Source organism: Ceratotherium simum, chromosome 35, assembly GCF_057802395.1.
Source record: "Ceratotherium simum simum isolate JZ-2026a chromosome 35, ASM5780239v1, whole genome shotgun sequence".
NCBI lineage: Eukaryota > Metazoa > Chordata > Mammalia > Perissodactyla > Rhinocerotidae > Ceratotherium > Ceratotherium simum.
Window position 1 is genome coordinate 22,181,677 of NC_141934.1, and position 24,673 is coordinate 22,206,349.

The 24,673-nt window shown below is 37.9% G+C and overlaps 1 protein-coding gene and 1 non-coding gene across 6 annotated transcripts in view; both read left to right on the forward strand.

The window, feature by feature from the left end:
* Positions 1 to 11,161: 11,161 nt before the first annotated feature.
* TMEM116 (transmembrane protein 116) overlaps positions 11,162 to 24,673 on the forward strand; it is a 104,222-nt gene continuing 90,710 nt past the window's right edge. For all 5 annotated transcript variants that reach the window (XM_087424203.1, XM_087424204.1, XM_087424206.1 and 2 more), the window contains exons 1-4: positions 11,162 to 11,246; positions 11,813 to 11,859; positions 12,574 to 12,637; positions 18,674 to 18,805. In XM_087424203.1, coding sequence (XP_087280329.1) covers positions 11,199 to 11,246; positions 11,813 to 11,859; positions 12,574 to 12,637; positions 18,674 to 18,805 — 291 coding nt within the window. In that variant the 5' untranslated portion in view covers positions 11,162 to 11,198. The remainder of the gene's footprint in view (positions 11,247 to 11,812; positions 11,860 to 12,573; positions 12,638 to 18,673; positions 18,806 to 24,673) is intronic.
* LOC147912471 (U6 spliceosomal RNA) lies at positions 12,343 to 12,450 on the forward strand. Its single transcript, XR_015549984.1, has one exon. It is a non-coding gene; the product is annotated as a U6 spliceosomal RNA (small nuclear RNA).

Sequence of the window (24,673 nt, forward strand, 5' to 3'; positions counted from 1 at the left end):
CGCACGTGTACAACTCCGGGAAGCTCCCGGCGGCCTAAGTGGGAGGGCGGAGCCACGTGAGGGGCGGGGAAATGGGGCTGCTGCGCGCGCGCACTCGGCGGAGCTCGCGCAGGCCTACGGGGAGGGGGCGGGGCCTCGGGGAGGGCGGGAAAAGAGTGAGAGACTGCCGCGCCTGCGCACTCGGCGAGGCTCGCAGCCTGCCAAGCCTTTTCCCGTCCTCCTCCGCGTGAGGAGAGGCGGGAAGCGCGTGCTGGGCGTCTTTGCTGCGCTTGCTTCGGTGTCTTTCCTCGTCTGGGAAGGTGACGAGGCTGGCCGTCATTTCTTCCTGCCCGTGGTCCGCCGGGCGGTCGATTGGGACGCGCTGCTACCTTCGGTTAGTCTGTCAGTCAGCCAGACTGGGCTACTTCCCTCAGTCGGCCCATATTACCCTGTCAGTCGTCCTCTGCTCCGCCCCTCAGCCAGACCCGGAGTTGGTCGGCCAGACTCGGCTCCTGGTCACTGTGGCAGCCGGAGTCACTGCTGCCCTCTGCCCGGTCTGACAGTCAGGCCTGCTCTGTGGTGAATGCCTGACCTGAGAGGTGCGAGGCTCCTGTAGACAGGCTTCACTGAAAGCTGAGTACCTGCCCAGCTATGTCCTGGGCTCCAGGGAGATTAAAAAGTACTAGTAATTCGCTTCCACAGGTGTTTGTCCAGGGCGTAGTTTCCTCCAGGTCCGGGTTTGGCCTGCGGGAGTGTGGAGAGATGAACGAGACGGGGTTCGGTACTGAAGGAGCTGACGGTGTCGGGGGAGGAGGGGCCGTGGGGGAGGTAGTATAACCGTTGCGGTGTCCTTGGTGGGAACACGGGTGGACGGTCAGTCCGTCCCGCTCGGGAGCGTCAGGAAAAGCGAGAGACAGGAGATGGCCCTGGAGCTGGGTCTTGAAAGACCAGGAGGCGTTTATAAGGCAAACACCACAGGGTGTTTCTAGCAAGGGGAGAGGCATGTGAAGGCGAGCTGGAGGCTTTGGAGCCGCCGGAGGTGTCACCAGGAGCGTGACGTCAGACTTGCTGTCACTCGGGAATGAAGGGCGCGGGGGGGAAGGGAGGAGGCTGAAGGGCCCCGGGGAGGAGACCAGTTAGGGGTCTCCTGTAGTAGTCTGGTGGGCGAGCTCAGGGTTCTGCGATGGGACGCAGTAGTAGGGATGAAGAGGTAAGGATGGAATGGAGAGACATGGAGGATAGAATCCAAGACGCGAACAAAGGGATGTGAGGGAAGACAGTCAGTTGTATGACACATCCTAAGGGCCTCAGCATCGCGCTCACCGCTGTGCGTCCCGCACGTGTTTGTATGTGAACGTGTGACATAGTGAGCCATCACAGATAACAGGACCCGATCTCAGGCCAACAGTTTGGATAGAAATTTTGAGAGACGGAGTCTACTGTGTGTGTGTGTTGGGGGAGATTCGGGAAAACTTATTTCGAGTTTGCCCTGATGAATTATTAAACAAAATGAGCGACGTAGACAAATGATAGAAGTTAGAGGCGGCAGAAATTACTAGGAGCTCAGGGTTAAAGAAGGCTTCACGCAGGAGGTGGAAATGCAGTTAAGCCTTGGAGGAAAGAACATTTTAGGTGGAGAACCAGTGAAAAAGGAGCAGAAGTGAGAATGAGCCTGACGCTTTGGGGAATGACCTGCTTGGCTGGAAGGAGTTCTCAAAAAAGTAGTAAGACAGGTTTAAGCCCAGATAAGGGAGAGTCTTGAAAAGGAGACGAAGAATTTTTTGCTTTGTCCTATAGTCTATAAGGAGCTGTTAAGCGTTTTTAGAATCCTTTATAAGACATTTAGACTGTTTTTAAATTATTCGCTTCTGAGTGTATAAATGCTTTGGGTGCACCTAGTTAGTATTACCAGTCAGGAGTGACTATCTAGTCATGGTTAGTTTAGAAGTAGGTTTTGAAAACAAGTGAAGGCAATGGATTGGTTGGAGAGGGAAGGGAGATATTGGTACTTTTGCTATGAATTGTGAAAGTACAGTAATTGTCTCAATACTTCCTGTTAGTAGTGCCCTGGTCCCGGTCGGTTACTTCATGATACAATGAGATTCTTCGCATCAGGACCTTGACGACAGTCGACACAGATAAGCCAGGTATAGTTCTCTATGTTTAGGAAGTCAAGTCCCGCAGTTGACACTGATGTGGAAAATCAAAAGGCTCACTCTGGGTATTGTGTGGAGGTGGGGAGGAGGAGGTGAGGCGTGTTATGTGAGTATGCATGTGACTCAACGTAGCAGCTGGAGTAAGGAGGAAAAGTGGCGTGGTCTTTTCTAAGGCACCTGATATATAAACTCTTGCATCTTTTTTCTATCGTTGTCAAGCCAGTGAGCCCCCAGTCTTACTGACCTTTTTGCTGTTCCTTGTATACACAAGGCATGTTCCTGCCTCAGGGCCTTTGTACTGGCTTTCCCCCTCTAGAACACTTTTCTTCTAGATATTCATATGGCTACCTCCTTCACTTCCCTTAAGTCTTTGCTCAAATGTCAATTTCCTAAGATCTACCCTGACCATCTTTTAAAAAATTGATCCTCACTGAGGCCTTCTTGCTTTCCATCTCCCTTCTTTCTCTTATTTTTCTCCTTAGCGCTTTTCGACTTAACATACTATATAATTTGCTTGTTTTTCTCATTATCTGTTTCCTATGAGAGTTGGATTTTTTTTTTTTGTATGTTTGGTTCACTACTATATCCCCAGCACCTAGAATGGTGTCTGGCACATGGTTGGTGCTCAGTAAATACTTGTTCAGTGAATAAATGAATCAAGTCAGTAAGAGAGGAACTATTTCATGGTGGTCTCTCAAAATTCTGTCAGCCCTTTCTGCATTCCCTTCTTAGACCACATATTGTTCTGCAGAGATATCCCATCCCTTACAGCTAATTGTTTTTCCCCACAAGGTTTTGTTGATGGTGACACTAGTTCTTTTGACATAGATGTCTTAATGAACACTTAAAACGGATTTGACCTGTTAAAAATTGTTATGGAAGGAAGATTTACTCCACAGTATGATTTTCTCCAGGCCCCATCCTCCTTTAATAATTCTTTCAACATTTAAAAACTATTTACTGAACATCTTTCAGGCACAATACACTCTTCTGGGGATATGGGTTACACTGGTGAACAAAATAGATTTGCTCCCTGCAGTCCTTGTGAAGGAGACAAACATTAAATAATTACACAAATAAATATATAATTACCAATTGTGATAATTTCTAAGAAAGAAAAGTTGAGGGCCTATGAAGAATATGATGGGGGGATTCATTTGCATTGGAATTCAGGAAAAACCTCTACAAAGAAGTATATTTAAGCTGTGATAAGACTTAAAGGATGAATAGGATTCAGATCTCAAGGAACTTACACTCATGTGATGAGATACACGTTAAATAATTATATAAATAAATATAAAATTGCAGATTGCTATGTGTTAGGAAGCATTTTAGGAAAAGAAAGCAGCATGTGCAGAGAGTGAGAAAGAGCTTGAAATATTTGAGGAACTAAAAGAATTCCACTCTGGAATCTGTTCTTTACTAACAAAATCATCAGCACAGAAGGAGGTTATATGTGCAGGGATGTAGGGATGTTTACCGCAGCATTGTTTGCAGAAGCAAAAAAAAAAAAAACAACAACAACCTGAAAACAGCCTACATGTCTATCATAAGAGGAATTGTTAGATAAATGATCTTATGTGGAATATTATACAGCTATCAAAATGGGTTAGAACTATTTGTATTAAAATGGAGAGATATCAATGAAGTAATAGATAAGAAAAGCAATGTGTACAGAAATATATGATCCCATTTCTAAAAACCTACCACTATAACAACAACCCCCATATATGTATGTATGTATTTGGGTATGTTTTAATGAGCATAGAGAAAGATGTGGAGAAATATACCAGACTTTTAGCAGTGGTTACAGTCCATGGGAGTGGAGAGAAAGAAAACAAGACTCTAATAAAAGCAAAAAAAAATTATGGAATAATGTTGAGCAAAAATGTAGAATATAAAATACTAGCTGTAGCATTACTACAGATATATAAAGATTGAATATGCACGTGGACAAGAACTTAAAGTAACATCAATATATAAAACATTATTTTGACTAGATGATGAGATTGCAGGAAAATTCTTACTTTGGATTTCTGTTTTAATATTGTTTTTTCAATAGGGTAACATTAAAAAGCTTATAGAGATTTTAATATCCGGGGATCAAATGATTTCAGCAAAGATGTTTTTCTTTCTTCTCTTGTCCCACTTTCAATTCATGTTATTTTGTCTTATTTTTCGTACTCTTATCAGCCACCTGAAATATTTTCTAGGTCAAAGGTGGATATGAGTAAGTAAATAAATGTAACCTAACTTTTGCCAGTCTATTCTCCTTTTAATCTGTACTGCACACTGCCAGCATGTTATTACTCATTATATTATCATGTAAAATGGGGATAATAATAATACTTCACGGGATTGTGAGTAGATTAAATTAGTTAATGCATATAAAGCATTTAGAACAGCGCCTGGCATATAGTATGGACTTACTAAGGACTAGTTATTATAGTTACGATGTCATATCATTTCTTTGCTCGGAAATCTATAATGGCACTTCTGCAGGATAAAATCCAAATGCAAGAGCCTCCACAATCTAGTTGTAAATCAGAGAGTCTAAATAAAAATGCCATTTATAATATCACATGTAGCTACTGAGCTTTCGAAATGTGGCAAATCTGAATTGAGGCGTGTTGTAAGTGTAAAATACACACTGAATTTCAAAGTACAAAATTAAGAATGTAAAATATCCCAATGATTTTTTATATTGATTACGTGTTGAAATGACAAAATTTAGGATATTTTGGTTAAATAGAATATGTTATTAAACTTAATTTCACCTGTTTCTTTTTACTTTTTTAATGTGGCCACTAGAAACTTTTAAATTGCATATGTGGCTCACATTGTATTTTTATTGGATAGCACCACTCTAGAATTTTTAAGTAAAATGTTGCTACCTTTTTCATCCTAATCTCCATCCAGTTGGTTTTTTAGACCCAAGTACAGTATACTTACATTTATTTCTATTAACTTTTATCATATTAAATAAAACCCATTATTCTAAAGTATTCAGATCTTGTTAGATCTTAAATCTGTCATCTATTCCTCACAACTTTGGTGCATTCATTCAGTAAATACTGAGTGCCTATTCTAGGCTTGTTTTAGGCGCTGGAGATGTTAGGGTGAATGAGACAGATAATTTGTCTGTCCCCAAGGAAATTAAAGTCTGCTAGAGAGAAACAGACAACATACAAACAAATAAACAAGATATTTTGGAATTTTATAAATGTTACATCTCTGAGGTGATGATATTTGAGCTGATACTTGAAAGATGAGAAAGCGCCAATCATGTGATTATCTGGGGGAAGAGCATTCCAGAGAGAGGGAACAGCTATTGCAAATGATCTGAATTGGAAAAGTACTTCACACATTGGATGAACATACAGTGCTGGGCAGATGTTAAGATGGCCCCCAATGATCCCTGCCTCTTGGTATTCACACTCTTGTGTAATCCTCTCCCCTTGAGTATTGGCAAGATCTGTGATGAATAGAATACAGGAAAGGTGATGGGATATCACTTCAGTGATTTGGTTATGTAAGATTGTGACTTCCATCTTGCTAGGACATCTTGCAGAAGTCCACATGGCAAAGAACTAAGTGTAGCCTTTGGCCAATGGTTGGTTTAGGAATCAAGGCACTCAGACCAACAACCCTCAAGGAACTGAATAAGACCAACAACTACGTGAACTTGGAAGCAGATCCTTCCGCATTTGAGCCTTCAGATGAGACCTAGCCCTGGTCGACATCTTGATTATAGCCTTGTGAGAGACACTGATACAGAGGACCCAACTAAGCTATCCTTGGACTCCTGACCCACAGAAGTTGTGAGGTAATAAATGTGAGGGGGGTTTTTTGGTTTTTTTTTTGTGTGTGTGTGTGTGAGGAAGATCAGCCTTGAGCTAACATCCGTGCCAATCCTCCTCTTTTTGCTGAGGAAGACTGGCCCTGGGCTAACATCTGTACCCATCTTCCTCCACTTTATATGGGACGCCGCCACAGCATGGCCTGACAAGCGGTGCATCGGTGCACGCCCAGGATCCAAACCCGGGCTGCCAGCAGCGGAGCGCGCGCGCTTAACTGCTACGCCACAGGGCCGGCCCCTAAATGTGTGTTTTAAGCCACTAAATTTGTGGAAATTTGTTATGCAGCAATAGATAAGTAACACACACATTTGATAAATATGCCCACTATATTTTCTTTCAAGTCACTGATGAAAGTGGTTTACAGAATAGTGTCAAGTCACAATGCTGGTTCACTCCACTACAAGTCATTCCTAAGTTGATATTGATCAATTAATTAGTACTCCTTTCGGTTTATTTGTGCAAGAAAGGCCCTTAATTGTGCTTCCACTTGGTCTGTATTTCCTTGTTTTTATGTAGTGAAATTTCTCACCAAATGCTTTGTCAAAATACTATACATAATATGTCTAGTAATTCTGTCCAAAAAGAGCATGGGGTTAGTCTGGCATGATTTTTTGTAAATCCATGCTGACTTAGTGGTTAATTTTTTCTAATTGTTTAGAAACACATCTTTTGGATAGTTCATTTTAGGATCTTATCTGGGATCAATACTAAGATCTTTGACTTATGGTTTGCAGCCTCTACCATCCTCTCTTCTTATAAAAATAAAATATTTTAAGTTTTTACTAGTGTTCTACAATTTCTAGCAATCTTGTCATTTTTACATTAACTCTCAGATTTCATTCAGCACTTTATTGGGTTCACTTGCAAGTTTTATCAAAGCCTTGGAATGTAATTTGTTCAGGCCAGGAGTAGTGGATTCATTTAGAGCAGTCAGGTGCTCTCTTACAAGCTTTGTTTTCAGTTCCCTCTTACAATGTTTGTTTTACACTTTTCATTCTATTTTTTTTTTTTTTAAAGATTTTATTTATTCATTTTTTTCCCCCCAAAGCCCCAGTAGACAGTTGTATGTCATAGGTTCACATCCTTCTAGTTGCTGTACGTGGGACTCGGCCTCGCGTTGGACGGAGAAGTGGTGCCTTGGGGCGTGCCCGGGATCCGAACCCGGGCCGCCAGCATCAGAGCGCGCGCACTTAACCGCTAAGCCACGGAGCCGGCCCAAACACTTTTCATTCTAAATATGATTCTTTTCAGTAGGAAAGACAGAAGAATGTTATCCACTAATCATTACACCATGAATTTCATCAATGAAATATTTCCTTCCTTGCTTTTGTCCCAAACTTCATTTTTTTTGGCAAAGCTTTATTGAGATATAATTCACCTACCATACGATTCATCCTTTTAAAGTATACAGTTCAATGGTATTTAGTATATTCATGGAGTTGTGCAATCGTCACCACTATCTAATTTTAGAATAGTTTTTGTCACCCTAAAAAGAAATCCTGTGCTTATTAGCAGTCACTCTCCATTCCCTCCCAGACTCCCTTCCCAGCCCTACACAATCATTAATCTACTTTCTATCTCTGTAAATTTGCCTGTTGTGGACATTTGCTATGAATGGAATCATACAATATGTGGTATTTTATGACTGGCTTCTTCCATTTAGCATAATGTTTTCAAGTTCATCCATGTTGTAGCATGTATCAGTACTTCTTTTAATTGCTGAATAATATTCCATTGTATAGATATACTACATTTTATCCATTCACCAGTTGATGGACATTTGTGTTATTTCTGATTTTTGTCTGTTATGAATAAAACTGTTATAAACATTTGTCTCCAAGTTTTTATGTGGACATATGTTTTAATTTCTCTTGGGTATATACCTAGAAGTAGCACTGGGTTTATAGCCAGGAGCTGAGTCATATAGTATATGTTGAACCTTTTGAGAAACTGCCAAAGCGGCTGCAACATTTTACGTTCCCACCAACAGTGTATGAGGGTTCCTGTTTCTCCACATCTTCATCAACACTTGCTATTGTCTATCTTTTTTATTATAGCTATTCTAGTACATGTGAAATGGCATCTCGTTGTGATTTCAATTTGTATTTCTCTGATGGCTTATGACGATCATCTGTTCATGTGCTTATTATTCATTTGTATATTTGGGGGGGAGAAATCTCTATTTAAAACCTTTGCCCATTTTTTGTTTTAAAGATTTTATTTATTTATTTTCCCCCCGAAGCCCCAGTAGATAGTTGTATGTCATAGCTGCACATCCTTCTAGTTGATGTATGTGGGACGCAGCCTCAGCATGGCCGGAGAAGCGGTGCGTCGGTGCGCGCCCGGGATCCGAACCCGGGCCGCCAGGAGCGGAGCGCGCGCACTTAACCGCTAAGCCACGGGGCCGGCCCTGCCCATTTTTAAATTGGGTTGTATTTTTCTTATTGAGTTGTAGGAGTTCTTTATATATTCTATATACAAGTCCCTTATCAGATATATGGTTTACAAATATTTTCTCCCATTCTGTGGGTTGTCTTTTTATTTTCTTGATGGTATCCTTTAAGCACAAAAGTTTTTATTTATTTTTTTTTATTTATTTTGTTTTTTTTAAAGATTTTATTTATTTTATTTTTTCCCCCCAAAGCCCCACTGGATAGTTGTATGTCGTAGCTGCACATCCTTCTAGTTGCTGTATGTGGGACTCGGCCTCAGGATGAACGGAGAAGTGGTGCCTCGATGCGCTCCCGGGATCCGAACCCGGGCCACCAGCATCGCTGCGCGTGCACTTAATCACCAAGCCACAGGGCCGGCCCCAGCACAAAAGTTTTTAATTTGAACAAGAAGTTTTTAATTTTGAAGAAGAAATTTATCTATTTTCTCTTTTGTTGCTTATGCTTGTATTGTCATATCTAAGAAACAATTGCCTAATAAAAGAGCTCTCTTGATGTCACGTTAATTTTTTTTTTGAGTAAGATTGGCCCTGTACTAACACCTGCTGCCAATCTTCCTCTTTTTCTTTTTTCTCCCCAAAGCCCTAGTACGTAGTTGTACATCATAGTTGTAGAGTTGTAGCCTCCTATGTGGGATGCCACCTCAGCATGGCTTGATGAGCGGTGAGTAGGTCCGTGCCCACAATCCGAACCTGCGCACCCTAGGCCGCTGAAGCAGAATGTGCGAACTTAACCGCTACACCACTGGGCTGGCCCCTACATTAGTTTTTAAAATTGTCTTTCCCTATTCTCCCATTAACCAGTTTCCTGTTAGAATACTGTAGGTGTTAGGAGTGAGAACTAAGTCAGACTGACTGAGTTTGAATGTTGGCATTACCACTTGATAACTCGGTAACCATAGGGAAATGACTTAACTTCTTTAAGCCTCAGTTTCTTCATCTGTAAAATGGGAATAATACTACTTCTTACCTCAAAGGTTGTGTTAAGGATTAAAATGCTTAGCATAGAGCCTTACACATAGAAAGCACTTGATAATTGGTAGCTATTATTACTATAAATCTTTGAATTTAGTATTATTTTTGCTTAAATAAAAATATTTTACTAGGTAGGTATCTTTTTTGACTTTGTATGCACTGCAGTAACTTGCTCGTGGTAGAAGTTTAATGAATATCTGTTAACTTAAATGGATATATATAGTAGCCAGTCACATTAAGTGAGAGTTGGGATGTGTTTGAGCTTGCTAAGGAGCTAAGTAAAAAGAAGACAAGGGAAAACTGAAAATAAATATCACTCCCTTATCATTTGGGCTTGAGTTAGATTGGAAGATTATGTTTCCAAAGACATTTCAAAGGGGAACAGTGCTGAATATACAGAATGCAGGGGACTAATTTAGAGAGAAAAATGGAAAAGTAAGTCCCCAAAGTTGGTTGGTGGCATAAGACATTTTAGAAAAGATGCCAAAGGAGAAAAGTTCTCCTGTCAAGAGCAGCAGACTGATTTGGCATGGCTGATCTCTGAACAATTTGAGATTTGTTCTTGACTGAGACAAGAGGCCTTTGTCCCAAAGCATTCTCTTATCACTTGGTGAGACTGTCATTAGTCCCCTCACCCTTATTAGATAGATATATTATTAGAAGCTTCAAAACACTCCCTAAGACCTTATGGTATTGATTTCTGATCCAGAAATTTACTGGTATTTTTATTTATTTGTTTATCTAATCATTTAGGCAGAGTGATCAGAGCCTACCTCCACTTAACAATGTCCTGTCTTCTACTCCACACTGTATTCTTAACCTCATATGAGTAAATGAGTCATATATTTAAATTACTCAAGCCATGCAAATGATCTAATTAATGTTATCAATAAATATTTGTAAAATGTATGAAAGATGAAAAATAAATGGTTACATAAATGAAATGTTCTTCCTTCTGCTTTCTCTTTCCCCCAATCTTTGTTCAAATTTTACCAGTTCTTCCAAATACTGTCCAAATGCCAATCAGTATATATTATTTTTCTGTGCAGACCATTTCAGATTTTGGTATTCAAGCCATTTTTCCTCCCATATTATAAGCTCCTGGAAGTCTAGGTCTATATCTTATTTGTCTTTTTATCGTCCATCACACAACACTTTACATAACAGTTGATAGATAAACAGAAGTATATTAAAAGAATCATGTAATTTAATAATATAATTATATTTCTGGTGGGAATTTTTGGTACAGAATAAGAAAATGTTAGTATTAAATAAATACGAGGCATTAATAACCCTTCTCTTTGCGGCTTTCTCCAAGTATTACTAAAAATTTATTGATTTGAGTGAATTTACAATCTCTCTTTCCCATCACAGGCTTCTGTCCCGAAATAGGGGCAAGTTTTAAGCAGATTTCCCTTCTTCTCCCTTTTTCTCTCCTTTTTTTCCTTTCCATTTCTTTCTTGCAGCTCTATTTACCTTTTCACTGTGACTCATTCTCTCTACTTTTTATTATTGCTGCCTCTTGCCCCTTCTTACAATTCCTAATGCCTTTTAGAACTTTGTTTCCTTGTCACCTGCTCTTTCTATTTTTGTTCTTTCTGCTTGGCTTTCTCCTCCACTTGTCGGCACCTTCTCTCCTTGCCCTCAAGATACAGGGCAGGATTGGGTAGGGAGGAGACCAGCTGGGCTAGGGGTGGAGCCACCTGTTCACTGCTTCAGGATTCAGAACCAGACTGGGAAGGATCCGGCTACTGAAGCAAAGCTGGGGCTGAAGTCCCCATGGCCTTCCTACTGGAGGCTAGCATTCTGGAGGACAACTGGCACTCGGTGAGATTAGAAGCTGTCCTCCTCCTCTTTTTTGCTCCCCCTTTTTTCCTCCCTGTTCTGTATATTTCACTTACAGTATCTCTCTCCATACTATTAACTTTTCTTCTTCCCATTTCTCTATTGCTTGCTATTTTATTTTTTCTCTGTCTGTCAACTCTATTTAGTGTTTGTTTGCCTTTCCTGTTACTCATTCTTTCCACACGTCTGTCAGTTCTCCCTCAGAACTGGACTTTCCCTACTTCTTCTCCATTTTATTCTTCCCTTTATTAATTTTCTCATCCAGCTCTCTTTTTGTTTATTCGGTCATTTTCTATCCACTTCTCTATTCTTTTTATCTTACTGTTTCCCAGATATGTAGCAATAAGGGCAGAAAATTTGAGCCACCCTGCCTTTCTAGGTGCCAGTTCAGCCTTTCTACTCATTCTCTGACTTGAGGTGTGTTTTGATTAGCCACTGAAGAAAAGTTTGTTCTCTGCACAGATAGTTAATAAACAGTGAAATTGGAGTAAAGTTGAATGTTAAATGTAAAAGGCTTAATTTTATTCTCACTTTCTTGTTTTATTTAGGTCTTTTCTGCCATACAGTGGATACAATTTGTTATGGCTACACTGAGGTAAGTTTATTTAAGCTCGTGTAATATGACTTTTTAAACTAGTATAAGCAAAACCGGAGAATTCTGAAGTTTTCTACATTTTTTTCCCTGGGGATTTGCTTTTATCCTGTTACTAGACAGAAATGCTGTTCTTTACCATGGAAGATATTTTCTGATTAACAAAATGTAGTAACATCAACAACAATAACCAAAAAAAAACAGATTTAGGGGTAACATCTGAAAATCAGGGCCGGCTCCGTGGCTTAGCGGTTAAGTGCGCGCGCTCTGATGCTGGCGGCCTGGGTTCGGATCCCGGGAGCGCCCCGAGGCACCACTTCTCCGTCCAACGTGAGGCCGAGTCCCACATACAGCAACTAAAAGGATGTGAACCTATGACATACAACTGTCTGCTGGGGCTTTGGGGGGAAAAAAAAAAAAAAAAAAAAAACTGAAAATCAGAGGACAGCTCTGTTAACAGGATGGATTTGCAAAATCAACAGCAAAGTGCTCGCTTTGGCAGCACATACAATAAGAGTTGGAATGATACAGAGAAGACGAGCATGGCCCCTGCACAAGGATGATGCACAAATTCGCGAAACATTCCGTATTTTTAAAAAATATGTGCAGTTTATTTTACATCAATTATATGTCAATAAAGCTGTGAAAAAAAATCAGTAACAAAAATGAAGGAGCCCCAATTGTCCTGTTTTAATGATCGTTTTTTATCTCTGTCAGTGTTATAGGTTCAAGTTCACTTATTACCTATGTTGTATTCCAGAATATACAGAAATCTCCAGAGGTGAGCAATCTCTTTTTGTGTTGGATTTGGACTTTTGTTGGATTTGACTTAGCCTTTGAAATAAATAAGAGAAGTGTCACCTATAAATGATGAAAAAATCCTGTAAATTACTTGTAAATTTGTCATTATGATACATTAAGATGTTTTAGACACTGTCTATTGGTCTCCCTTTTCTTCTAGGTAATTGTTTTAACTATAACTTTGAACACTGAGAGATTGACTACTAAATGTGGGTTTTTTGGTATGCATTAATTATTAAAGTTAAGGAAAGAGAGTGTTGTTTGAAACCTGTATTCAATGGAAGCATGGTAGAGTGCTGCCTAGAGGTGGGTTTTCTGATGTTGATATCTTGGTAAAATTGCCAGTGGGGTTAGGAAATAGTTCAAAGACTTTGCTAGACAAAAGATATTTGTTTTGCTGTTCTCGCCTTCTAGGCAATTACAATTTCATGGTGAAAACAGAGTAAAAATACATCCTGTGTAAAACTGTTCATACTGAAAATATCAAGTCAAAAACCTTTCTTTTATCGAGGTATAATTGCCAAATAAAAATTGAGTATATTTAAGGTGTTAAAAAAAGACAAAATCAACCAAACAAACAACCTTCCTGATACAGAGAGGACCAGGAAGAGTGATGTATTTGCTAGCTCAGTAAAGATTTTAAGAGAAATGTAACAACTGTTTCTCTAACCAGGCATAAAATTAGGTAAAATGTAGTTCAAGACATATATAGGAAAGCTTTTGTATGTGGAAAATGTCATTGGGTTTTATTGGACCCACTTTAATAATAAAAATAGCTCTGTATGTTGAACACTTACTGTGTTCCAACTGTGCTGAGTGCTTTACATACTTTATCTTATTGGTCCTCGTCACTCTCCTAGGGGATGGTGTTAGCTCCATTTCACGGATGAGGAAATTGAGGCTCAGAGTCATGAAATAACTTATTCAAGTTACAGAGTGAGTAGCAGAGCAGGGATTTTCAAAAGTCCAACTCTTAACTACAATTCCCCTTCAAATTAAACACAATTTTTAGTATTATATTCGAGACACATGTACTCAGTGTTTTAAATGCATTTTTTGTTTAATCCTTAAAACAGCTCTGTGAAGCAGATATTAGTCTGATATTATAGATGAGGAAATGGAATGCTAGTAAGGTTGAGGGACTTTCCTAAGGTCTTATAGCTGATAAGTGTTAGACGTAGAATTTGAGTGCAGACTTGCCTTGATCCAAAGCCTCTCCCCACATACACTTTTTAAACCACTGAAATATACTGCCTAATGAAAAGAGAATTTTGAATTTCAGAGGTAGAATGTGACTGTGAAAGTAAAACTAGAAAGTAGAAGTCTTGATACTGTGTTTTCACTGTTTGCCAAAGTAATCTTGGGCCACACATCTTCCTGTGATTCAGATTTCCCAAATGTTTGTTTCCTTTGCTGAAATTTGAGTTCAGATGTGATTAAATTAATAAAGTATGAGTTACATAGTGGAGAGAGCTAAGCAGAGATTCTCACTCTCAGCACTATTGACTTTTTGGACTAGACGATTATTTGTTGTGGGTGGTTGTCCTGCATGTTAGGATGTTTAGCAGACTTTACCCACTAGATGCTTGTAGTATCCCCCACCCCGACAGTTGTGACAACCAAAAATATCTTCAAATATTGCCAAATATCTCTTAGGGGAGGCCAAATCACTTCTGGTTGAGAACCACTGCTCTAAGGTGACCTCTGGCATGACAGTGGATTAGAACTTTATAAAGATGTGAGGTCTAGTTTGGCTTACGATGTGATCTTTAATTTCTCTGGCTTCAGCTCTCACACCTTTCACATAACCAGGCCTAAAGGACCTTAGCAATCACTAGTTCAGTGGTTCCCACACATTCTGTTTTTTTGGCCTAGAAAAAGATTCCAATTTTTCCAGGTTAAAAATGTCAGCTCTACTCCACTGTTTTCCTTTATTTTTTTTTTAATCAAAGAACATTTTTAACAGCAAAAACACATAGAAGGCATAATCTAAAAAAGAAAAAAATAGTCTATTAAATTAAAAGTAATTATAGTAAGTTAGAGAAATCCATGGGAAGTCTTTGAGGGGACTAGCTGATTAGACAGTGACTCTGAGAGGCAACCTGAAGAGAGAAGAAAGTGGCCCAGGCCAGCCAGTGTTAAAAAAAATGCAAGGCAGATATACTTCATTGCACTTATGTGACTTCATTTCCCCATAAAGATCACTTTTGATAATCTTTGTAACTTGATTTCACTTGCGTAGAAATATTGGGAAGGAGGGTTTTAGAAGAGTATTAATACAAGTTGTTTTAGGTGTTTCATCTCACCAGACCTGGACCCAGAACCTCTCTAGAGAAAGCCTTTCACCCAGTGCATCTCCCCGCCCCCACTTATTCTGCTCTTGATTTAAATTAGACAAGTGCAAATGTATATATATATGGAGTTTTTGAAAAAGACTTTTTGCTTTCATATTTAGAACCGTGTCTTATGCTTTTTCATGTCTTCCTTATAACCAAGCACTGTGCTGATTGTATTTTCCTTAAAGCGTGGGCTGCATCATACATTTCTTTGTATTACCTTCAACATAATATCTTGTTAAACATAAGAGGGGTGAAATCTTTCGTGATTTCAATGATAGGTACTCAGTTAATTTTTGTTGTCTGATTGATTTTGTCTCCTGTTACTAAAACTCATGGTTTTCCAACCATGAGTGAAAGTATATGAACCTCTTTTTATCCTCCATTTCCCTGCCAAAGATTTTAGGTATGTTTTAATGGCCAACAGCTCTCTCTATATAAGGCTTGCTCACAAAAGCCTCTTGGCTGTCTTTCTCCTCCAGAGTTTATTTCGTATTCAGTTTTAATTTTTTACCCATTAACAGTTATAAACTTGTAGTAGGTCATAGGCCGGTAGAATCTACGAATGTGCCATCTGGCTGGAATTTTAGCAGGCTTACCAGAGCAAAGGCTATATATTGTTAAAATAATAATAATAATAATATCTGATATTTATTAAATACAGTTTAAAATGTTATCATTTCACTTGTTTTTGTTTTTGTTAGCCAAGGCAACTTGCCCATTTTCCCCTATTAGCAAAGTATTAGCATCTTAACTTGCCTCTCATTTGGAAGAAAGGTATGAGAAAAATTCCTTTTGTACAAGTGAGGACATCAGTCCTTATATGAGGTAGTATCTGATGATAACTTAACATTTTTTAAACTTTTTTTTGTGAGATATATCAGACATGGATTAGAATGCATAAAATATGTATGTATTGTTTAAAGAATAATTATAAGCAAACACTAGGGACAAGAAATAGAAATTACCTGTACCCCCAAATATACCTACTATGCTCCTTCTCCATCACAACTCTCCCCCTCACTTCTCTAGGTAACCACTATCCAGATTTTTGTGATAATCATTTCTTTGCTTTTATGTACAGTTTAACAGTAACGTATGTATCTCTAAACAGTTTAGTTTTGCTTGTTTTTGAACTCTGACAGTGGAATAATACTGTATGTGTTGTTTTGTGATTTGTTTTTTTCGTCAATATTAATCTATGTTGCTGTGTATAGTTCTGGTTCATTTCATTTTCATTGATGTTTGGCGTTCTATATTATGAACATACCACAATTTATCTATGTGCTATAAACAATGTTGTACATGTCTTCTGGTGTACACATGCAAAAATTTCTCTAGTGTATTTACCTAATAACAGAATTGTTATATGTATGCATATATGAATGTGCGTATCTCCTAGATAATGTCAAACTTTTTCCAAATGGTTGTGGCAGCAGTGTATGAAAGGTCCCATTGCTTCATGTTCCCATTAATACTTGATGTTGTCAGATTTTTAAAAATATTTGCCATGGGTGTGTAATTTTTTTCTCATTGTGGTTTTAATTTTCATTTCCTTGATTACTAATGAGGTCAGGCATATTTTTATATGTTTATGGCCATTTGGATTTCCTAAGTATCTGTTCAAATCTTTTGCTACCTTTTTGGGGTTTTTTTTTGTGAGGAAGATCAGCCCTGAACTAACATCCATGCCAATCCTCTTTTTGCTGAGGAAGACTGGCCCTGGGCTAACATCTGTGCCCATCTTCCTCCATTTTACATGGGACGCCGCCACAGCATGGCCTGACAAGCAGTGCCTCCGTGCACATCTGGGATCCAAACCCGGGCTGCCAGCAGCGGAGCGTGTGCACTCTACCGCTACGCCACGGGGCCGGCCCCTGCCCCTTTTTCAATTGAGTTTTCTTATTTCTTTGTTAGAGTTTTTGTTGGTTTGTTTTTGTTTTTAATACTGTTTGGATACTGATCCTTTGTCCATTGTATGTGTTGCAAATATCTCTTCCACTTTGTGGCATGTCTTTTTACTTTCTTTATGGTGTCTTTTGACAGACATTTTTCATTTTAATGTGGTCGAATTTTTCAATAATTTCTTTTAGAACTTTTTGTTTTTTGTTTAAGAAAATTTTACCTAACCGGAAGTTGAAGACTTTCTCCTGTATTATTAAAGAAAATCTTTATAGGTTTTTCCTTTCACATTTAGGTCTTTAAACTAGTTGGAATTGATTTTTGAATGTGTGAGGTAGAAAGTAAGGGTCCAATTTTATTTTTACCCATATAGATACCCAATTGTTAATGTATCATATTTTGAAAAGACTATCCTTTCTCTATTGATCTAAAAAGCTACCTCTATCATATATCAAAAGTCTATATATAAGCTTGGGTTTGTTTTGGACTCTCTATTCTGTTCCATTGGTCTGTTTGTCCATCCCTGTGCTAGTACCACAGTATCTGTACTCTATCTTTATATTAAATTTTGATAGGTGTAGGGTGAGTCCTCCTTCTCCTTTTTCTTCAAGAATGTCTTGGTTATCTTGATATTTTGTATTTCTATTTCTGTATTAGAGCCAACTTGTCAAATTGTGGAAATATCAGATTCCGCAAGAAAATATGTTGGGATATAATTGAGATTGTATTTCATCTATGTATCAGTTTAGGGAGAATTGATATTTTCATAATATTGGGTGTTACAATCCACGAGCATGGTGTAATTCTTCACTGTAGATCTTCTTTGGTGTCTCTCAATAAACACCTTATAGTTTTCTCTATAGAAGGACCAAAACTATTTTTAGAAAAATGGGAATGGGGAGGCTAAAAGACGAAGGATATTAGAAAGTGAGAAAGACGAACTTCACCAATGTGGTCAGAAATTGAAAGACAACATATACAATTCATACTGATATTTTTCCCCACCTTGACTTTTCATTGATATGAAAATCTATGTTATAAGATGAATAAAGTCTGAGGATCTAATGTATAACATGGTGACTAATTGATAACACTGTATTGTATAATTGAAATTTACCAAGAGAGTAGAACTTAAATGTTCTCACACACACACAAAAAGTAAATATGTGAGGTGATGGATTTGTTAATTAACACTCAGGGTAAATCCCTTCACCATGTATACATATACCAAATCATCACATTGTATACTTTAAATATCTTAAAATTTTATTTGTCAATTATACCTCAATAAAGAAAAAAAGAAAAAATACAAATTAAACTATATTAAGATTTTTAAAACCCTATTTTTATTTTCATTAAGTCCTTCACTATATTCCTAAACACTCAGGAGATGATCTCATTTCCTATTTTTAGATGTTGGCTGTACAACTAGAGCACTTTCAATTTTCCATTTGTGGTGTGTCTCCATCACAAAATTTCTCCTCTGTCCATTCTTACCTTTGACCCTAAATCTGAGGAAGGAGTGTCTCTATGAGGAAGAAGTTCCAATGCTAATCCATCCATGAGTACTCTGATTCCAGAACAGTTGGAATAGTTGTGATTACAGATTCTTTCCTACCTAGAGTATTCCTTTACATTCCCACAGTCAACCAGTGGCAGAGGCCCCAGAAAAATGATGCCCAATTTTCTCCTAGAAAGGTGAAACATAAAAATAATTGATTGTTACATTCGCCTGGCTACCAGTCATTTATGAAATGAGGCTTTTGTTGCTTTGACAGATAAGGCCACTCTTTTATCTGAGCTTCTCTGACCTCCTCCTGGGGATTTGCTGGCTCATTGAAGCACTTCTCTATGGAACTTCAGCAGCCAATAAGGACATTGTCTGTTATAACCTGCAAGCAGTTGGACAGGTGAGTGCTATTAGATTGTGACTGTACCTTGCAAAAAAGGCACCCTCAGATCTAAATTGGAAGCAAAGATAATCCATCCTGGGAAGTGGGACCCTTTTGTTTATTGTTACACTTTGAAACAATAAATTTTTTATTGTTTTTACATATTAAAAAACACTTGTTAGTGCAGTCAAGTTGATTCCAACTCCTAGCGACCTTGTGTATACCAGAGCAGAACCCTGCCCGTTTTTTTGCACCATCCTCTCACCTTCTGGTGCTGTATCAGGCAATGCTTCCCTACTATTCATAGGGTTTTCATGGCCAATTTTTTCAGAAGTGGGTGGCAAGGTCCTTCTTCCTAGTCTTTCTTAGTCTGGAAGCTCTGCTGAAACAGGTCCACCATGGGTGACCCTGCTGGTGTTTGAAATACTGGTGGCAAAGCTTGCAGCATCACAGCAACACGGCAGCTGCCACAGTGTGACAACCGACAGGTGGGTGGTGTGGTTCCCTGACTGGAAATGAACCCCAGACCGTAGTGATGAGCGCACTGAATCTTAACCACTGAACCACCAGGGCTGGCTTAAAAAAAAACAACAAAAACACTACTTGTTTATTATAGAATATTTGGAAAATTCAGAGAAGCAAAAAGATAAATAATTAAAATCATGCAGATATAGTCACTCTTTAATATTTTATATATATTATATATCTTTCCAGTCTTTTTCTCTGTAGGTGTATGCATTTAAAAAAAATAAAGTAATACATTAGTACTTTTTATAAGCTGCTTTTATTATTCAACATGTCACCATATTTTCACGTAATGAAATATTCTTCTGCAATATCTTTTGAGATTACTGCATGTTTTTTTATTATAGGAATATAATAAACATTGGCTTTTGGAAATATTACTGATCATATATGGGTTATATGTCTTTCATAGATTTTATCAATGGATTAACCCACACAGTACCATCAGTATATAATATTTCTTCTATATTTCTGAGACTTACAATGTGAAAAATAGAGGTTAAAATACAGTCTGTACTCACTGCTGAGTACTCACTGTTTCCGCTGGGATTGATTACTAGAGGGGAAATTTCTTTCAATTTAGTAGGAAAATAATAATATGTAATTGGTGGTATGAAATCCATGTACTAATGTGTTGCCTATCTCATATGAATTTATATATCTTAGAGACATACTTTACTCAATCCTGCTAAAAACTTCATAAATTAAGTAGAGTTAAGGCTGTATTGTTTTGTCAGATAAGGAAATAATATTATAGTCTTGGAAGGAAAAGAATCTGCCTTAGAATCCTGTACCTGATTAACTTTGTAACCTTAGGCAAGTACTTAATCTTTCTGAATTTCAGTCTCCTAATCTGTAAAATGGTCATTAATAACATTTACCTTGTGCTTGGCACAAATGTGATTAATGTTACTTTATTTTTTTTTTTACTTTATCGAGTTGTACACCCCCATGAAATCATCACCACAATCAAGATAACAAACATTCCTATTTCCATCACCCCTCAAAATCATTTCAAATGTGTTTTCCTTTACCTCATAGAGCATATTAATTATAGTAGTTGCTTTTTAAAATATTTGTTGGATATTTCTAATATCTGGCTCATTTCTAAGTTGCTGTTTGTTGATTGTCTTCTCCCACGAGAATGGGTGACATTTTTCTGTTCTTTGTATGTCTAGTAATTTAGGATTTCATCTTGACATTGTGAATGCTATGTTGCATAGACTCTGGGTCCTTTTATAATTCTCTGGAGAATCCTAATATTTTTGTTTAGCAGGCAGTCAACCTGAGTAGGTTTAAAATGTGAATTTTGGGGGCCGGCGTGGTGGCCTAGTGGTTAAGTTCAGCACGCTCCGCTTTGGCAGCCTGGGTTTGGTTCCAGGCACGGACCTACACCACTCATTAGCCATGTGGTAGTGGCGACCCACATACGAAATAGAGGAAGATTGGCCACAGATGTTAGCTCAGGGCGAATCTTCCTCAGCAAAAAAGAAGAAAAGTGAATTTTGTCTCATCATCTTTAGACAGTGGTTCAAATCCTCGTCTAGTTCTCTAAGTCTTGAATGTACTGGTTTGGGACAGTCATGTGCATGCATGGTGCAGGGGTTAAGCTGAGACTTGTAGGGAATCATATACAAAATTAAGACATCTTCTTTTCTGCTCTATCACTTCTGGGATTCCCCCCACACTTTCCTGCCTAAAGGGGACCCTTCTTTGGTTTCTATGGCCTCAAAGATGAATTTCTATTCGAGTTTTAGGTGCCTTCGTTGGGCAGCATTATGATTGGGCTATACACCTGAGGCAAAGCTGTGAGAGAGAAAGAGAGAAAAAAATTTGGGACACACTTCTGTGCAGTTCATTTCTCAATGTTTGACTCCCTTCCACAATCCACCTGGTTTTGTTTACTTTTAAGAGTCCTCAAGTTGTTGATTTTTATATTTTTCCCAGAATATTTGTAATCAGTGGGAGGAATGGGCTGCAGAGGGCTTAAACATACTACCTTAGTTAGTTAGTTTTATTTTTTCTAATTGTGGTAAAATATACATAACATTTACCATCTTAACCATTTTTAAATGTAGAGGTCAGTGGCATTAAGTACATTCACCTTGTTGTGCAACTATCATCACCATCCATCTCCAGAGATTTTCATCATCCCAAACTGAAGCTCTATGTCTAGTAAACAATAACTCCATTTCTCTCACCTCCAAGCCCCTGGTAACCACCATTCTACTTTCTGTCTCTATGAATTTGTCTACTCTAGATACCTCATATCAGTGGAATCACACAATATTTGCCCTTTTGTGTCTAGCTTATTTCACTTAGCTTAATGTCTTCAAGGTTCATCCATGTTATAGCATGTGTCAGAATTTCATTCTTTTATAAGGCTGAGTAATATTCTGTTGCATAGATATACCACATTTTATTTATCCATTCATTCTTCAGTGGGCACTTGGGTTACTTCCATCTTTTGGCTATTGTGAATAATGCTGCTATGAACATGGGTATACAAATATCTGTTTAACTTGCTGCTTTCAGTTCTTTTGGGTATATATCTAGGAGTGGAATTGCTGGATCAAATGATAAATCTATGTTTAATTTGTTGAGGAATCACTATATTATTTTCCATACAGCTGCATCATTTTACAATTCTACTACATAAGGGTTCCAATTTCTCCACATCCACACTAATACTTGTTGTTTTCTGTTTTTTTTTGATGATAACCATCCTAATGGGAGTAAAGTGGTATCTCATTGTGGTTTTGATTTTCATTTCCCTAATGATTAGTGATGTTAAATATCTTTTCATGTTCTCATTGGCCATTTGTATATCTTCTTTGGGGAAATGTCTATTCAAGTCCTTTGCCCATTTTTGAATTGGGTTTTTGGTTTTTTGTTGTTGATTTATAGGAATTCTTTATATATTTTGAATATTAACTCCTTATCAGATATTTGCAAATATTTTCTCCCATTCTCTCATAGAATGCCTTTTTACTCTGCTGATTGTGTCCTTTGATGCACAGAAATGTTTAATTTTCATGTCGTCTAATATATCTATTATTTTCGTTTTGTTGCCTGTGCTTTTGATGTCATATGTCATGAAGATTTTCCCTTATGTTTTTTTCTAGGAGTTTTATAGTTCTACCTCTTAGGTTTAGGTCTTTGATCCATTTTGAACTAGTTTTTGTATATGGTGTAAGGTAAGGGTCCAAATTCATTTATGTGCATGTGAATATTCAGTTTTCCCAATACCATTTGTTGAAAAGACTGTCCTTTCTCTGTTGAATGGTCTTGTCACTCTTGTTTAAAATCATTTTACTATGTACGTGACAGTTCATTTTTGGGCTCATTATTCTGATCCATTAGGTCTATCTGTCTGTCTGTATGCCAGTACCACATTTTTTTTTTTATTACTGTCACGTTGTACTAAGTTTTGAAACTGGGAAGTGTGAGTTTTCCAACTTTGTTGTTCTTTTTTTTAAAGATTGTTTTAGCTAAAAGAATCTCAGGGTCCCTTGAGGTTCCATATGAATTTTAGGATGGATTTTTCTATTTCTGCAAAAAATTTTGTTGGAATTTTGGTAGAGATTACATTGAAATCTGTCAATTACTTTGGGTAGTATTGACATCTTAACAATATTAAATCTTACAATCCATGAACACAGATGTCTTCACATTTATTGGTGTCTTAATTTCCGTTTTTTTTTTATGAGGAAGATTAACCCTGAGCTAACATCCATTGCCAATCCTCTTCTTTTTTTGCTGAGGAAGATTGGCCCTGGGCTAACAACCGTGCCCATCTTCCTCTACTTTATATGTGGGATGCCTGCCACAGCATGGCTTGATAAATGGTGCATAGGTCCACACCAGGGATCCGAAGCTGCGAACCCCAGGCCCCAAAGCAGAGCGTGCAAACTTAACCACCACACCACTGGGCCAGCCCCATCTTCCTTAATTTCCTTTGGCAACATTTTGTAGTTTTTGGTCACAAGTCTTTTGCCTACCTGGTTAAGTTTATTCCTAAGTATTTTATTCTTTTTAATGCTATTGCAAGTAGAATTGTGTTTTTAATATCCTTTTCTGATTGTTCATTGTTAATGTTTAGAAATGCAACTGATTTCTGTGTGTTGATTTTCTATCTTGCTACTTTGCTGTATTTGTTTCTTAGTTCTAAAAGTTTTGTGTATGTGTGAAATCTTTAGAGTTTTCTGCATATAAGATCATGTCATGTGTGAACAGAGATAATTTTACTTCTTCCTTTCTAATTTGATTGCATTTTATTTCTCTTTCTTGCCTAATTGCTCTGGCTAGGACTTCTAGAACTATGTCAAATAGAAGTGGTGAAAGTGGTCATCCTTGCCTTGTTCCTGATCTTAGAGGAAAAGCTTTCAGTCTTTCACCATTAAATATGGTGTTATCTGTGGGCTTTTCATATGTGGCCTTTATTTTGTTAAGGTAGTTTTCTTCTGTTCCTAATTTTTTAGGTTTTTTTTTTTAATCATGAAAGGGTGTTGAATTTTGTCAAATACTTTTTCTGTATCAATTTAGGTGATGATGTGGGTTTTTTTCCTTTGTTCAATTAATGATGTGTAGTATATTGATCAATTTCTGTATGTTGAACCATCCTTGCATTCCAGGAATAAATCCTACTTGGTCATGGTGTATAATCCTTTTAATGTGCTTTGAATTTGGTTTGCTAGTATTTTGTTGAGGATTTTTACATCAGTATTCATCAGGGATGTTGGTCTGTAGGTGTTTTTTTCTTTTAATGTCTTTGGTATCAGGGCAATGCTGGCCTCATAGAATAAGTTTGGAAGTGTTCAAACTATTTTGAAATAGTTTGAGGAAATTGGTGTTAATTCTTTAAATGTTTGGTATTATTTACCAGTGATGCCATCTGGTCCTGGGCTTTTCTTTTGGGAGAGGTTTTTGATAACGGATTTAATCTCCTAACTAGTTATAAGTCTATTCAGATTTTCTATTTCTAAACTATTTTTTTAAAAACTGTATTCTTTGCCCTGTGTGGTCACTCAAGTCTCTGTTCTATTATCTTAGTGGTCAGCTCATTATTTGACAGAAATTTCTTTAAATGCTTGGAGCAAAAACATAAAACAACAAAACACCTCTCCTGGTCTTTGCAGATTGGCTCTGTGATGAGGTACTCCTTCAGTGCTTCGTCAGGTCATTTACAACTCTGACCTAGCCTTCACTTCCTGCTTGCATGGAGCCTAAAGGTCAGTCAGAGGTGAATGTAGCATCTTCTCAGGTCTTTTCTGAACACGTGTCCTGTTCTGGACATGCATGTGGCCTTCTTGATTCCCATATACTCAGATGCTTTCCAAAGTTCTTATTCTTCCATATATC